The sequence below is a fragment of the Oryzias melastigma genome, linkage group LG21 (assembly GCF_002922805.2).
Source record: "Oryzias melastigma strain HK-1 linkage group LG21, ASM292280v2, whole genome shotgun sequence".
Classification (NCBI taxonomy): domain Eukaryota; kingdom Metazoa; phylum Chordata; class Actinopteri; order Beloniformes; family Adrianichthyidae; genus Oryzias; species Oryzias melastigma.
The window spans coordinates 453,318-467,604 of NC_050532.1; the positions used below are offsets into that span (position 1 = coordinate 453,318).

Consider the following 14,287-nt stretch of genomic DNA (forward strand, 5'->3'; position numbering starts at 1 on the left):
TTTCTTCTTCATTATGCATTTTTTGGCCCCTGCGACTTATACTCCGGTGCGACTTATAGTCCGAAAAATACGGTATGTTGTTTTAGCCAAAATCAATGAAACCTATATTGTTTTCCAGGTCATAGTTTCTGCAGAGCAGTGCAAAAAAATAGCGAGCAATATTGAAGCTATCCAGTCGTCCAGTTCTGATCAGATTCGAGCTCGGACGGGGAAAACAAAGTTGCTCATGGATCTATTAGGCAGGACCATTGGCACAGAGCACCCCCGCCCCCCTTTCCCCTCCCTGTTGCTGAGAGCTCAGAGCAGGATCGTACAGCCTGCCCAGTTCATCTTTGACAGGTCAATTGAGCTCTTTTTTAAACTATAGATTTTGGTCTGATCGACAATGATTTGAATATAGAAATACTCAAAATTACAATTTAATTCTGATTTTTGTTTATTCTTTTTTACATATTCTTTCTTTATATATTGGGAATGCCCCCTCTGGGAGAGTGGGAAAGATTCCATTTTCCAGGTGGCTTGTCCGTGTTCCTGTTCTTGGCAGTGGACCTCGCCTCTGGCTTGTCTTGCACCCCCAGCTGTTTCCCCAGTTCCATCTGGATGAACTCTATTCAAACATGTAGTCTTTAATAGTCCTGGTACATCGCCTGTCCGTCCTGGGAGAGGATCTCTCCTTCATGTGGACATCACTGAAGTTTATTCTTTTTTCCTCAAAATCTGTTTTTTTTAGGAGTTTCTCCTTTGCAAGAAGGAGGGATAACCAGTTTAGTTTAGTCTGTTTGGTTTAGCAATCAGCTAATGTTCATATTTTATGAGTGATTTCATGTTTTTGGACAATTTCCTGTTTGAAATGTATTGAAACAACTGTGTTGTAATTTTAGGCTCTAGAAATAAAATGGAATAGACTGTAGCTTCTACCACAGACATTTAGGTGGCTGACTTTCCATAAACATGCAGCCTCCCTACCAAGAAAAGGTACAGAAACCTCTCTGCTGTACTATTTTGGGGCTGATGATCATTAGTCATTGCTGATGATCATGTTCATTAGTCATTTTTCGTTTTAATAAGCTTTGAAAATGTCTGCATGCAAACTCTGTGCTGTTGATGGAAATAATGCATGTCATCTTTCTAAAAATGTCTGTGTGAATCACTTTGCATCCTCAGAAAAATATTAATACTAAGTATTACAAATGAATGAAAACAGATGAACTGCACAGATTTATAATTATCATTGTACTCAGTAACTATTGGATCAGCTTTAATTAAAAAAGAAAAGTAGTCCAGTTGGATTAATTCAGTTTCATTCAGTTCATTGCACAATTTATTTGTTGTCAAGTTAATTTATTTAGTAATGTACACTTTTCAATAGGTAAATAATGGAATACTATTCTCTTAACTGCACAGTAAATGTTAGTAATGGAGTGATGAGTTTGTTTTTTCTCAGTAGAAACACTCAGTCGTGTCATGTAGTGTTACGCTGTGAGTTGATTGTTGTTAAACCAACTTTTATTCGACTTGTTCTGATTCCATACAATGTCTAAGAAAATTCTCACTTTAACTTGGATTACATTTTAGGATTTTGTAGGAGCACTGTGCCCTTTAAACGTCAGTATGGTGTGTTCAAGTCCCTGTCAGATGTGTGTGTGTGTGTGTGTGGTGTGTGTGTGTGTGTGTGTAGGGATGGTTTCATGGTTTCAGATTTAACAGTTCACTGAGTGTAATGACATTTAGCAAGTTTAAGATTTCACCCTTCAGCATGGCTGGAGTATAACAGCCCCCCACCAACCCCACACACACAGTTAACCCCTCCGTCTCCTTCATAGACAGTTTTTGTAAAAGTCCCAGCAGTAACCAGGCAACACTACGACGGAAAACAGCAAAAGACTTTGACACCATTTAATTGAATATTATGCTAACTGTTACAACAGCTACAGCTACAGCTCTGACAGGAAGGTAAATATATCATTCACTCTAGATAAGGTTAGCAATGATTTTTAATGTTCCTTGATCCATGTGCTGCCTCTATTTAACCTAAAATCTAAACAAAGTAGAACATTTTTGTTTTACTAGAATAAAACTAAAACCATCTGATTTCAATACGACTTCAACCAAAGGACATTGTAGTGTTCATTATGGCTCCAGTTTCTTTATATCAGAGCTAATGTTAATGTCTGCAGATGCTAAAGGGGGACTGTGTTTACAGACAGAAGTTCTGGAGGCTTTCCAGGGCTTAGTATAAAGACCCACATCAATGAAAATTGTGTTTTTAAAATGTTGAAAATGTCCTGCAAAATCTTCCAATCTCCCTATTTTAACTAAAAACTTTCAGCTCTACAAAAGAACAGAAGTCAAGAAGACTTTCAACTACAGAAACCACTCAACTTTTGAGCTATTCAACAGACTTTGAACTCTCGAACTAGTATTTATTTTTTAAAACTCCTTACGGTTTTTGAGATATTTAAGGTCAAATTAGCTATTTTTTAGTTTAGCTAACATTTTTAGCAACATTCTAGCTTTTTGAGGTTTTTTTTTGGCCAGATTGAGCTTCCAGTAGTCCCACTAGCATTATCACAGGTAATGCTTTAGATCTAGTTGATTTTGTTGTCCCTCTAATGTTAGGTTGGGAGTGTAAGGCGCTGTATGCTAGCAGAAGAGTGTAAACAAAGGGGTGACGGGAAATTAGCGGCGGGGTTACTTCTGTGCCAACTATCTCACCCACAACTCAGAGGTGAATTTCTGATTAACTCCTGTCGCTCTGCAGAAACTTTGTCCTAAAAAAAATAACACAAGTTTTTTTTTATTTTTTTCTATTAATAAATAAAGTTTAATTAATATAATGCCTCAGCTTTCAAACAATCTGTTTTTCATCAAACTTTATTTCTGAAAAAACGGGGGAAAAAAAATCAGTAAAAAAAAAAAGAATCAAAAAAAGATTCTGAAAACAAGAATTAAAACCCTGTACCTGTTTAAAGACATACCAAGGTGTTTCCATGAACGATCAAAGGCTACAGAGCTGACTGGATGTCTGTCAAATGCGCTTTATGCTGGAAAAGTTTCCTAAACACTGAAAGCAGAAGCAGCAAGACTCGTGTATGTCAGCACAGTCAGACCGCAGCATCATCAAACCTTCAAACTCAACACGACAGGAAAGCAATCAAAGGGAAGAACAGAGACGTTCCTTCAGGCTCACGCTGTGGAGAACCAGTCGCAGAGCCTTACCTGAGGTTCAACGACCTGAGCGACTGCAGGCTGATGATGCTGTCTGGGATGGTCCGGATGCAGTTGTGATATAAATTTAGTGTCTCTAAGGCAACCAGGTGGCAGACCTCTGAGGGAACGTCAGCCAGTCGGTTCTTTGAAAGGTCTGCAAATAGAACAAAGGAGCATTCAGAAAGTTGTGGAGAGAGCACACATAGACATGAACTGCTGCTGGAGTCGGGCCTTCAAGATCCTTCACCGGCAAAATCTCCCGAACACAGACATCATGTTTGGGCCAAACCATTCCCGGTTTACCTGGACTACAAACAGAAAGAACTGAAGTGTAGTACGGGCCTGCAAACTTAGTGATTCTTAAAAACCTCTAAGTCAGAGTGTCTAAAGAAAGATGGGAAATACACAGACTTCAGTGCTCAGTTTCTCCAGGCAGTGATGGTCAAACAACACAGAAGAACAGGACGCCCGTCATGACCAGCACACAGAGTCTTCACAGCACCGAGCTGCTGCTGTTCACGCTACACATCAGGTCATCAGCATTTCTGTGATAAAACTCTGTCTGTGTTCTGGATTTGGTCGTACTGGGATTTTCATTAACACATGATGACCCACATGACTGTCACTGTTTTCAAATGATTCCCTGAAACAAATCCTTAAAAATGAAAAGGTAAGCTCTGATGGGGAGAAAAGCTTTTACAGAGTTGTCGTTGGTGACTTTTTTTGAAGCTGCAGAGCTTGATCTCTTCTTTTTGGTATCATTTAACAATGTCATGCATTCCGGTAGAGCAGGGGTAGGGAACCCTGGTCCTCGAGTGCCACCTTCCTGCATGTTTTCCAATATAATCTGCTCTGGCACGTTCTTATTGGCTGGACACACCGGAACCAGGTCATTGTCATGAGTAGTCCAAGTCAGTCTGAGTCAGCATTTCTATGGCAACCACTTTCTCGAATCAGGAGTGAGCTTGTTGGAAAGCCACACCCCTACCACCTGAAAGCATCAATTAGGCCTGCACAATAAATTGCTAAATTATTGCCATCTGAAATCCAATGTAAACTGCAGTAAATGGTTGAATGTAATTTGAAGTAAAGCAAAATAGAAAAAAAGATTACTAGAGAAGTTACCAGAAAAGCTAGTGTAAATGCTTTTTGCTGAAAGTAGTCGCTGAAGATGCTGAAGCTTTCTGCTGAAAATGGTGAGGTAATTTACTTTAATTGATGAGGGGATTTGCTGAAAATGCAAAAACTATTTGCAAAATGTTACATTTGCTAAAATACTGTAAATTTTGTTAAAGAACTATGAAAGAGCGCTGAAGTTGATCTAAATGTATAATGAAATTCTAAAAAAAAATGCTTAAGAATCACTATTACATGCCTATTTTTGCAATGATATTTAGTGTGTTGTTTAAATATAAGCTAAACTCCAAATTAGCCCCAAAATCCTATACCAAAATAGCCAAGCAAGCTAGCTTGTTGCTTAAATACTAGCTAAATACTACCGTATTGCTGAAATAGAAGCTAAACTCTAAATTAGTCTAAAAAACCCCAGGAGATAACAAGTTAGTCAAAAAAAATAGCATGTTGCTAAAATATTAGCTGAACTCAAAAGTACTTAAGTATTTTAGTATTTAAGCAACAAATTAGTCAGAAAAGATAGTTTGTTGCTTAAACACAAGCTAAACTCCAAATTAGCCTAAAATTCCATTGTAAACTAAATTAGTCAAAAATGTTAGCCTGTTGCTAAAACATAAACTAAACTCTAAATTAGTCTAAAAAACCTTAGTAGGTAACAAATGAGCCAAAAAAAGTTAGCATGTTGCTAAAATATTAGGTAAACTTCAACAATTTTGAAAATTACTGTAAAAAATGAAAACATAGCCCATGAATATATTACCGTATTTTTCGGACTATAAGTCGCACCGGAGTATAAGTCGCAGGGGCCAAAAAATGCATAATGAAGAAGAAAAAACCATACATAAGTCGCACTGGAGTATAAGTCGCATTTTTTTCAAGTAATTTATTTTACAAACTGGTTGAAAAAAACGATATTACATCATCCTGGAAGGTAAGTTATAACATTCATAAGTGAATAGAAAACAGGCTGAATATGTGTCAACACATATTCACATATTAGCATCATGAAAAAAACGAAAAGGTGTAGCATTTATATAACATAACAGTTTTCTTTAACTATAGCCTCAAGAACTCATCAACTTTGTATCTTTACTGTAATTAATTGCACGCAATCTCACTCCATATCACTAAATCCCTTAAATTCTTCGTCCTCTGTGTCACGTCTGAATAACTAAAGTAAATAAAGTAATTGCATAGATCACCATAAGAGGGCACTCTAGACTTACGGTCCATATCTCATCATTAAAAATTCGTATATAAGTCGCACTGGAGTATAAGTCGCAGGGACATTCAATCTATGAAAAAAACCGCGACTTATAGTCCGGAAAATACGGTATATTTAAAAACTTGTTGCTAAACTACTTAAAATGTGGAAATTTGAAGACTTTTTCATTCATTTCCTATGGGGCATACTTTGCTCAATATTTCAAAACTATAGAATTTATGAATACCAAAAATACAAGCAGTAATGTTCTGAACGAGCTGAACGTTTTGATAACAAGATGCTGAAAGTGTGATTGAGTTTTACAGAATGGAAGGAAAGAGCAGTAGAATCACTATAGTGTGAATGCTTACCAAGCATTCAACAATTATCAAGAAGATGTTAAAAATGTATCAGAGCAAGAATAGTTATTCTGATGAATAGAACGACTGAGTAACAGCTGTTTGCTTCTCTAGAGTCGTCTTTTGGAGCCAGCGGGTACTTCCTGTTTGGAACGCAGGGGAGAGGGGTCACTCAGTCAATGAGCACTGCAGAGAAAATAACAGGATCTAAAATACTTCAGTCCCACTGTTGCATGACTTGACTCCAACTCAACCAACAGAATAAAGTAGATTCATCAGCAGAAAACAGAAGGTCGTTTGTCAGTTTAGAGGTCAGCTTTGAAATGACAAACTCCTCAGTTTAAAGCCGCCTTTAATCGATGCTCGTTCCATGGAAACCTTTCGGACAGACTAAAAGTCATTCTGAGCTGTTGCCAGCTCCTGAAATACAGACGCAGTGCTTCTTCAGCAGACGCACGTAGAAAGCGGGTTTAGGTAGTGAATGAAGCAAAGGTCTAAAATTCTGAGGGAGAAACCTCTGAGAGCGTGTCAGCTGCTGAAGGCCAGGCTTGATGACATCACATCCTGCATCGCTAAATAAGGCCAAGAAATGTAGAGCTCATTACTCCACATTGTTCTGAAGGAGGCCGAACTCCTGAAAACAAACTTTGTTTTCTTTAAGGCAAGAGGGGGACAGACAGGAGAGCCTTTCCTCCAGAGGAGAGGGGTTGTTGCACTTCTGCATCAGCTGCTGCACTATCAGAGCTTCGTAAAAATCGGTCCCATCTGGTTTATTGTTTTATCCGGATGACCGAGCCACAGGAGTGCAGCAGGACTGTCCTCAGTGGAAATCACAGCTGCATCTCAGCATCGACGGCAGCAATGCATCATGGGTCACAACAGTGGGAGGAAGTGCTATTTAAAAACAGCCCAAACCAAAAAGAAATGGCCCAGCTTTGATTCTGTGAGCAAACAGCAGCATGGCTCTGTTATTATTAGTGTGTGTGTGTGTGTAGCTGTGTGTTTGTGTGACATCAAAACATTCTTGGCTTTAAAAGGAAACTCTGGGATGTTGCAACAGTACAGCGACACTGATGATCAGCCTTGAAGACAGAATTAGAGCCACGTCCGTCTCACTCTCTGATTGTCTGCTTCCAGCCAAACGTTTGGACAAAAGGTCATTTGAGGTGACGAGTGATGACAAAGGCTTCAGGCCTTTTACCCCACAAGATGAAACAAATCTCATCCCCCTTTTAGCCGAGTGATCTGTGGTTAGGATAATGAAGCCCTCTGGCTCTGTTGGTGTAGAAAACAAAAATGCAAATGGTAAAATCACTTCCTGGTGTGCTGCAGAATTACCAGTGAAGCTAAATGAAAAGAAGAAGAGAGAACTGATTTTTAACAACCAACAATTTGATCTTTTTTTTTTCATTGGCAAAGACAATGTTAAACAATTCAAGTCAGTGTGTTTAACAAGTTCTTGAGACATTTTTCTACTGATGGAGGACATGTCTAAAACAGCTCCGACCAAAGTGACTAATGATAAACGTTTATATACAGACAGTGGAAATATGCTAGTTTTATTGAATCTCGGTGCCTCATTTGATCCAGTTGACCATGCTACACTACCCAGACGACTGGAATTACATGTGGAGTTCCCCAAGGCTCCATCCTGGGGCTACTATTTTACATTGTATTTATTTGCACTTATAAAACATATTGCAAAAAAACAGGTATGGAAATACATAAAAAGTATGCGTAGGAAGAGACAAAAAACCATTTGGTCTTATATTACAGCCTCTACCAAATAAAACCTTAAATTAATATAAAATACAATTATAAAGATCAAAAGAGGATCAGAGTGGGACTTGAATAAATTGTCATTTATCTCAAATGTTTAAACCAAATACTAAGTTGTTTACATTCTACTTTCGACACATTCTTTGCAGCTTAACTTACTGTAGGGCTGGGTTGAAAAAATCGATTAAGCCGTTTAAGCTTAATAGATCAATAATCGATTCACAAAAGATATATATCGCTTGGTCGACTTAAAAAAACATTGCTGACTAAATGAACATCTTTATAAACTCACAGACGTGAATTTTTCCAAACTCTTTTAAGGAAATATTTTTAAGGTAACTATTTGTGGTCTAAAACATATTTTTTTTCCATATACTTTCGTCGTCCTCTTAAATCAGGTGTAAAGTGTGATCGCCACCTAGTGTCCAAACTGAAACGTCCTCCAGGAGAAGCAGAACAATGTTTCCAATATTAATGATCTGAACATTTTAGTTAGAACTTCTCCTTTAGAGAATCCATGTAACACTGGATGATATTAACAATCTCATTATTTCACTGATACATTTACAGTATGGGAACTGGATCAGATTAATATAAATATATTCAAAACATATAGTAGATTATTAATGTATGCATAAGGAAATGTGTATAAATGTGTAAACTCAAATTTTTATTGAATTGAAGAATAAAAAAAAAGAAAAGAAAATCAGAAAAAATTGGAATTGAACCGATTCAGGCTCTTGTGAATCGATTCAATTCTGGAAATCACAACCGATACCCAACCCTAACTCACTGCATGTGTACTGAATAATATAAAACAGCTCTTGAGTTTAGTTTGCCATTTTTTTCTAATAAAGAACTGTCTTCTTAGGATGTCTTTGTGCCAAAAGATAAATGTCGAACTTTTGTTCTAAACTGGAAAAGAAAAAATAATCATCCAATTATAGATAAAGATGGATCTGTCCCGACTAATCACCACGAGATCTTTTGGACAAGCTGCTTGTTTTTTTTTCGTAATCAGAAGTTTGAAACAGTCCCAAACCCCTCGTTTACAAAGAGAGAGAATAATAAATGTCGTCTGTGCTTCATCTGTTAGTCTGCGGTTTTCCTTGTTAACTCTCTACATAGCGAAGCTGTGCAGACTTGCAATGGAAATGCATGCTAAGCTGTTCCTAAACCAGCCTGTTTTAACTGCAGCCACATGCAACTCAGGTGTTGGGCTGTGCTTGTAAAGCATTACAGACGAATATCGGAAATCCAAATCCAAATGCTTCCTGATACCCTTTCACACACTAACTAAGGATTACTTCATCTCAGGAGTTTGAAGCTCTGGCATGTTTCAGGCGTGTAACAGGAGGAGGTCACATTCCCTTCGGCTCACTTGTTTCAACCTGTAGCAGCCGATCACGGCGGGGAGAAACAGCAGAGCGGAGAGGGGAGGGCGTCCTGATGCTGTCATTTCACCGCCTGATGAAGGCGGTCATGAACATGCAGCGTTTACCAGAGCATCAGCCCGCCTCCTACTGCTCATGTAAACAAGAACTGAACAGATATGAAAAAAAAAAATCATTTAAATTTAAGTAGCGGTGTAACGATTTATTTCAACAACAATTCAATTCATTTAATCATTTGTGGTTGACGATCCGATTTATAGTCGTTTTTGGCTCTTTTTGAGCGATTCGATTCTCTGACCTAATGGATCAGAACATCTTGAACCCAAACTTCCACCAGTGTGACTCAGAGATAAATACCTGGCACTGAACGGTACAGGAGAAGATTTTCAGATTCCTTCTATTTCTTCAAAATAATCAATTAAATATGTGTACAAACAAGCAAGTAAACAAGAATGTCAAATCCATTCACATCATTTTAGTTTGATAAAGTTCAGTTCACTGCTGTTTTTCCACATTAAAATAATCCAAAATTATTATAATAACATTCTACCACACTGTATGGTCACATGACTTTGATCAATTCAAACTGTTGTCATACGTTGGACTGTAATGATGGTTGATCAGTTTCTGCTGCATCATGTATATTGTCTGAACTGTTTATTTCTGATAAACATGTTTTAAATGAGCTCTATTGACACCAAGGGATCATGTGACCACAGGGTTTGTCCATCTTGTCCTACAAGATTTGATGAGCTGGACCGATAACAGCACAAACCTTTAATGTCTCTGCACAACAACAGAACTGCAAAGACACTGACACACTTTGATCCACAATTAGCTCCTCCAGTCCAAGTTTTACCAGTCCAAACTCGCCTGTTACCAACACATCAGGTATGGGAGCGCGCACGCTTCCCCACAGCACAAATCCAGTCATACAAAACATTTTGGTGCCTAAAACCAACAGCCTGAGGGAGTCTTGTAGTCTGTTTAATTTCTGTTGGGCTTTTAATCTTTTAATAGACGAGGAAACGTTTTTCAAAACAGGAAGTAAAGTAGGAACTGCTAAAGATACTTTACCAACATGGAACACAACCATAAACCCGTTCAAAACAGAGGACAGACTGGACCAATGTGAAGGGGATCGGTGCGTAAACTATGGTTCCAACTCAGAAGAAAAGAACAACTTGACCAAGTCTTGTCATGTATGTTGAGGCAATGACTCGTATGGAGCCAGATTTAAAGATCTAGAAAGAGGCTTTACTGAGCTACAGAAGCAGAAAACGGCCTGCTCAACTTTTTTTTTTTTTATCGTTTTCTCGTTATAACGAGATCCACTATCTTTTTATAACGAGAAAATGAACTTAATTTTCTCGTTATAACAAGATAATCAAGAACTGAGAATGATGCGTCCCCCTCAGAGACACTGAGACTTCCCCTGACTGAAAACACTCCACAAACGTTGTTTTTAGTCTATTTTTTATTTATTAGTGGATCTATGCTCTTTAAACGTTTCAATTCTGTCTCTTGCACCAGCCCCTCCCTTAATTTCCCCCAAAACCCCAAACAAACATTGACAGATTGACAGAATTCAGGGATGCCGAGCATTTCAGCATGGTGCGTTCACTGAGCTCCTGACATCAGCAGCAAAACATCCATCCATCCATCCATCCATCTTCTTGACCGCTTCTTCCCTTTCGGGGTCGCGGGGTGCCGGAGCCTATCCCGGCCACTGAAGGGCGAAGGCGGGGTACACCCTGGACAGGTCTCCAGTCTGTCGCAGGGCCTCAATCACACACATTCACTCTCACATGCACACCTAGGGGCAATTTAGAGTCACCAATTAACCTATGAAGCATGTTTTTGGACGGTGGGAGGAAGCCGGAGTCCCCGGTGAAAACCCACGCATGCACGGGGAGAACATGCAAACTCCACACAGAAAGGTCCCAGCCGGGATTTGAACCAGGGCCTTCTCGCTGTGAGGCAAGAGGGCTAACCACTGCGCCACCGTGCAGCCAGCAGCAAAACAAACCAGTTTATTTTTTTTGATTACTGGATATTATTAGATCCAGTCCCATCATGCACTCTGCCCATTGATTGTCAATTAATGAGTAACTCCTCCCCCCCTTGAGTTCCAAACAGGAAGTACCTGCTGGTTCCAAGACACCAAAACCTCATAAACTTCTATAGAGAAATTAACAGTTATACTCAGTCATTCTATTTGTCAGAATAACTATTCTTGATCTTCTACATTTCTACACATTCTTGATAATTCTATTTTTGTTCATATATTTTCTTGATTGCAAGTTATTCAAGTTCTAAACTGACCAATCAGATGCCTCATTCCAAGAAGGCGGTCTCACATCAAACGTTTGACTGACAGATCTCATGAAGCCCACTTTCAAGCAGAAGGGGTGTGGACTTCTAACAAGCTCCCTCCTGATTGGTGAGAATGGTTACCCTAAGGTATGTTGACTCAGATTGACTCAGACCAATCACGCCCTGCTGACTTTATCTGGCTCATTGACTGTAGAAATCACTGGACATATCAACCCCTCCGCTCTCGTGTTCCAAATAGGATGTACCTGCTGGTTCTAAGAAGTCAAAATCCCTCAGACTTCTATTTAGAAATAGACAGTTATTATTCAGTCATTCTATTTGTCAGAATAACCATTCTCATCTTTCTAGTTCTATCTTTTCTTTAAATATATTTTTAATTATGGCAAAATATATAAGTTATAAAGTGACCAATCAGATGCCTCAGTAAAAGCATGTGGTTCCCTCTGGCCACACCTACAAAATTTGATTGACAGTTTCTCCTGAACCGCTTTTAGCTTTTAGTGGAAGGGGTGTAGACTTCAAACATGCTCACTTATGATAGGTGGGAATAGTTCCTCTGAAAACGCGACTCGGACCAATCACCATTGACGGGTTTCAAAATGGCGGCAGACGAACAGGAAGTGACGGTGACGGACTTTGGCCTCATTTTGCGAGGGCTGGAACTAAGGCACCTTTTTTTGTCCAGTAAAATAATAGATTTGATTGATCTGGCTCCAACATGTCGATGTCCATATTGCAAAAAGAATTGGAAACTGAATGGAGTTCATTTGGCTGGAACCAAAGGAAGGTATTTTCTATGAGTGATGTCACACTGATTCTGCAGTTCCCATGCAGTCAATAAGTCTACCACAAAGTGTGCTTTTCTAATGCGGATTCACCTTAGTTTGTGAACGAGTGCAGATTTGGGATTATTGTTTGGGGTCATTCTTGTTCCTGCTACATCATCAATAGAGCATACTAACTTTTTGGTTGTTTGTGCATTATCATTACTTTTTGATCAGCAACGAACACAAAATGCTGGTGCTCTAAAGGTTTTCCTTTTCCTCTTCAACACACCTGACATAAACCACTGTAATTCAGAACCATGTCTCTGCACAGATGAGCTGAATCCAGAGTGTTGGAGCGGAAAATAAGTAAAGGAGGTGCACAGGGGTCTGAGACAGGCTGTTCTGAGCAGTCAAACTGTCTTTTGTACGTGGCTTTAAAACCGTTGCACTGACAGAGGAATTTGCTTGTGTTTCAAATCATTTAAGCGTGGCGAAGTCAAGCAATGAGATTGCAGAAAATGTGTGTTTATGGTGGTTCTAGGAGGCTTGCTGACCTGCATGTGACCGATGATGCGGACCGCTGAGATATCAGATTGTTGCACAAAGTCCTGTATCGTGGAAACACTTCCACAACACTTCCAACAAAGGCTCTGCTGCCCACTCAAACACAGAGCTCGGTCATCTGAAACTACAACAAACGCACAAGAATGGAAAATAACAGGCATCATCAAACCAACGCTGAACTAGAAAAGTTGCATTATCTGTGATGATGCAAGTGTGAATGCTTTTTTGCTGAAAGTAGTCACAGAAGATGCTAAAGCTTTCTGCTGAAAATGGTGATGCAATTTACTTTGATTGATGAAGGGATTTGCTGAAAATGCAAAAGATATTTCCAAAATGTTATATTTGTTTAAGACTGGAAATTTTGTTAAAGAACTATGAAAAAACGCTGAAGTTGACTTAAATTTCTGGAAAAATCTGTAGTAAAGTTGCTTAGAAATCCCTAATACATGCCCATTTTGCAAAAATATTAGGTGTGTTTAAATATGAGCTAACCTCCCAATTAGCAGAAAAAAACCTTAGTAGATGCCAAGTTAGTCAAAAAAGCTAGCTTGTTGCTTACATACAAGCTAAACTCCAAAATTGCCTAAATTGCCTCCTCAGTAAATTAAATTAGACAAAAATCTTAGCATGCTGCTAAAATAGAAGCTAAACTCTAAATTAGCCTATAAAAACCTCAGTAGATAACAAATTAGCCAAAACGTTAACATGTTGCTAAAATATTAGCTAAACTCCAAATTAACATAAACACCTTAGTAGATGCCAAATTAGCCAAAGGAGCAAGCACATTTCTTATATAAAAACTAAACAAAAAAAATAGCCTAAAATTCCTCAGTAAACTAAATTTATCAAAACATTAGCATGTTGCTAAAATAGACGCCAAACTCTAAATTAGCCTAAAAATCCCAGTAGATAACAAATTAGCCAAAAACGTTAGCATGTTGCTAAAATATTAGCTAAACTCAATTTTTTCTGAAAGTTACTATAAAAGATGAAAACATAGACCATGAATATGTTTAAAGGCTTTTTGCTAATCTACCTAAACACTATAGTGTGGATTTTTTTATACAAATATAAAACAACTTTATCTACAGAACAATCTATATTTGAAACATGATCAAATCCAACTTCATTAACCTTTAGAATACTGCAGAGCTATGACAATATGTACAACAGACACATAAAGTGATGAAAGCCTCCAAGTTTGCTAAGAGGCCAAGGGACTATTGAACTATCAAACAACTACATTTCTTCAACAAACAAGAAATACAACCACTTTTAAATTGTTGATGTTTGACCAGCTAACAAACTAAACTGACTATAACTTTGCTACCACAGAAACAACTCAAACCCTAATGATTGTAGATAAAAGTCAACAGTAGACTTTGAAACAAAGAGAATGTTGACTAAAGTTATTGTTGGGCTCTCTGTGAAGCCTTTGTGATGTTTAAATCTACGTTTTGCAGAGTCTGACAGTGATGATTTGAAGATGAGCAGGGCCTGCGTGAGCCTGCGCTGCAGCTGCATCCTCTGGCTGTGCAG

At 38.5% G+C, this 14,287-nt stretch overlaps 1 protein-coding gene across 10 annotated transcripts in view; it reads right to left on the reverse strand.

Moving 5' to 3' along the window:
* lrch1 (leucine-rich repeats and calponin homology (CH) domain containing 1) overlaps positions 1–14,287 on the reverse strand; it is a 106,588-nt gene that overhangs the window by 58,021 nt on the left and 34,280 nt on the right. For all 10 annotated transcript variants that reach the window (XM_024286082.2, XM_024286079.2, XM_024286080.2 and 7 more), the window contains exon 2: positions 3,220–3,364. In XM_024286082.2, coding sequence (XP_024141850.1) covers positions 3,220–3,364 — 145 coding nt within the window. The remainder of the gene's footprint in view (positions 1–3,219; positions 3,365–14,287) is intronic.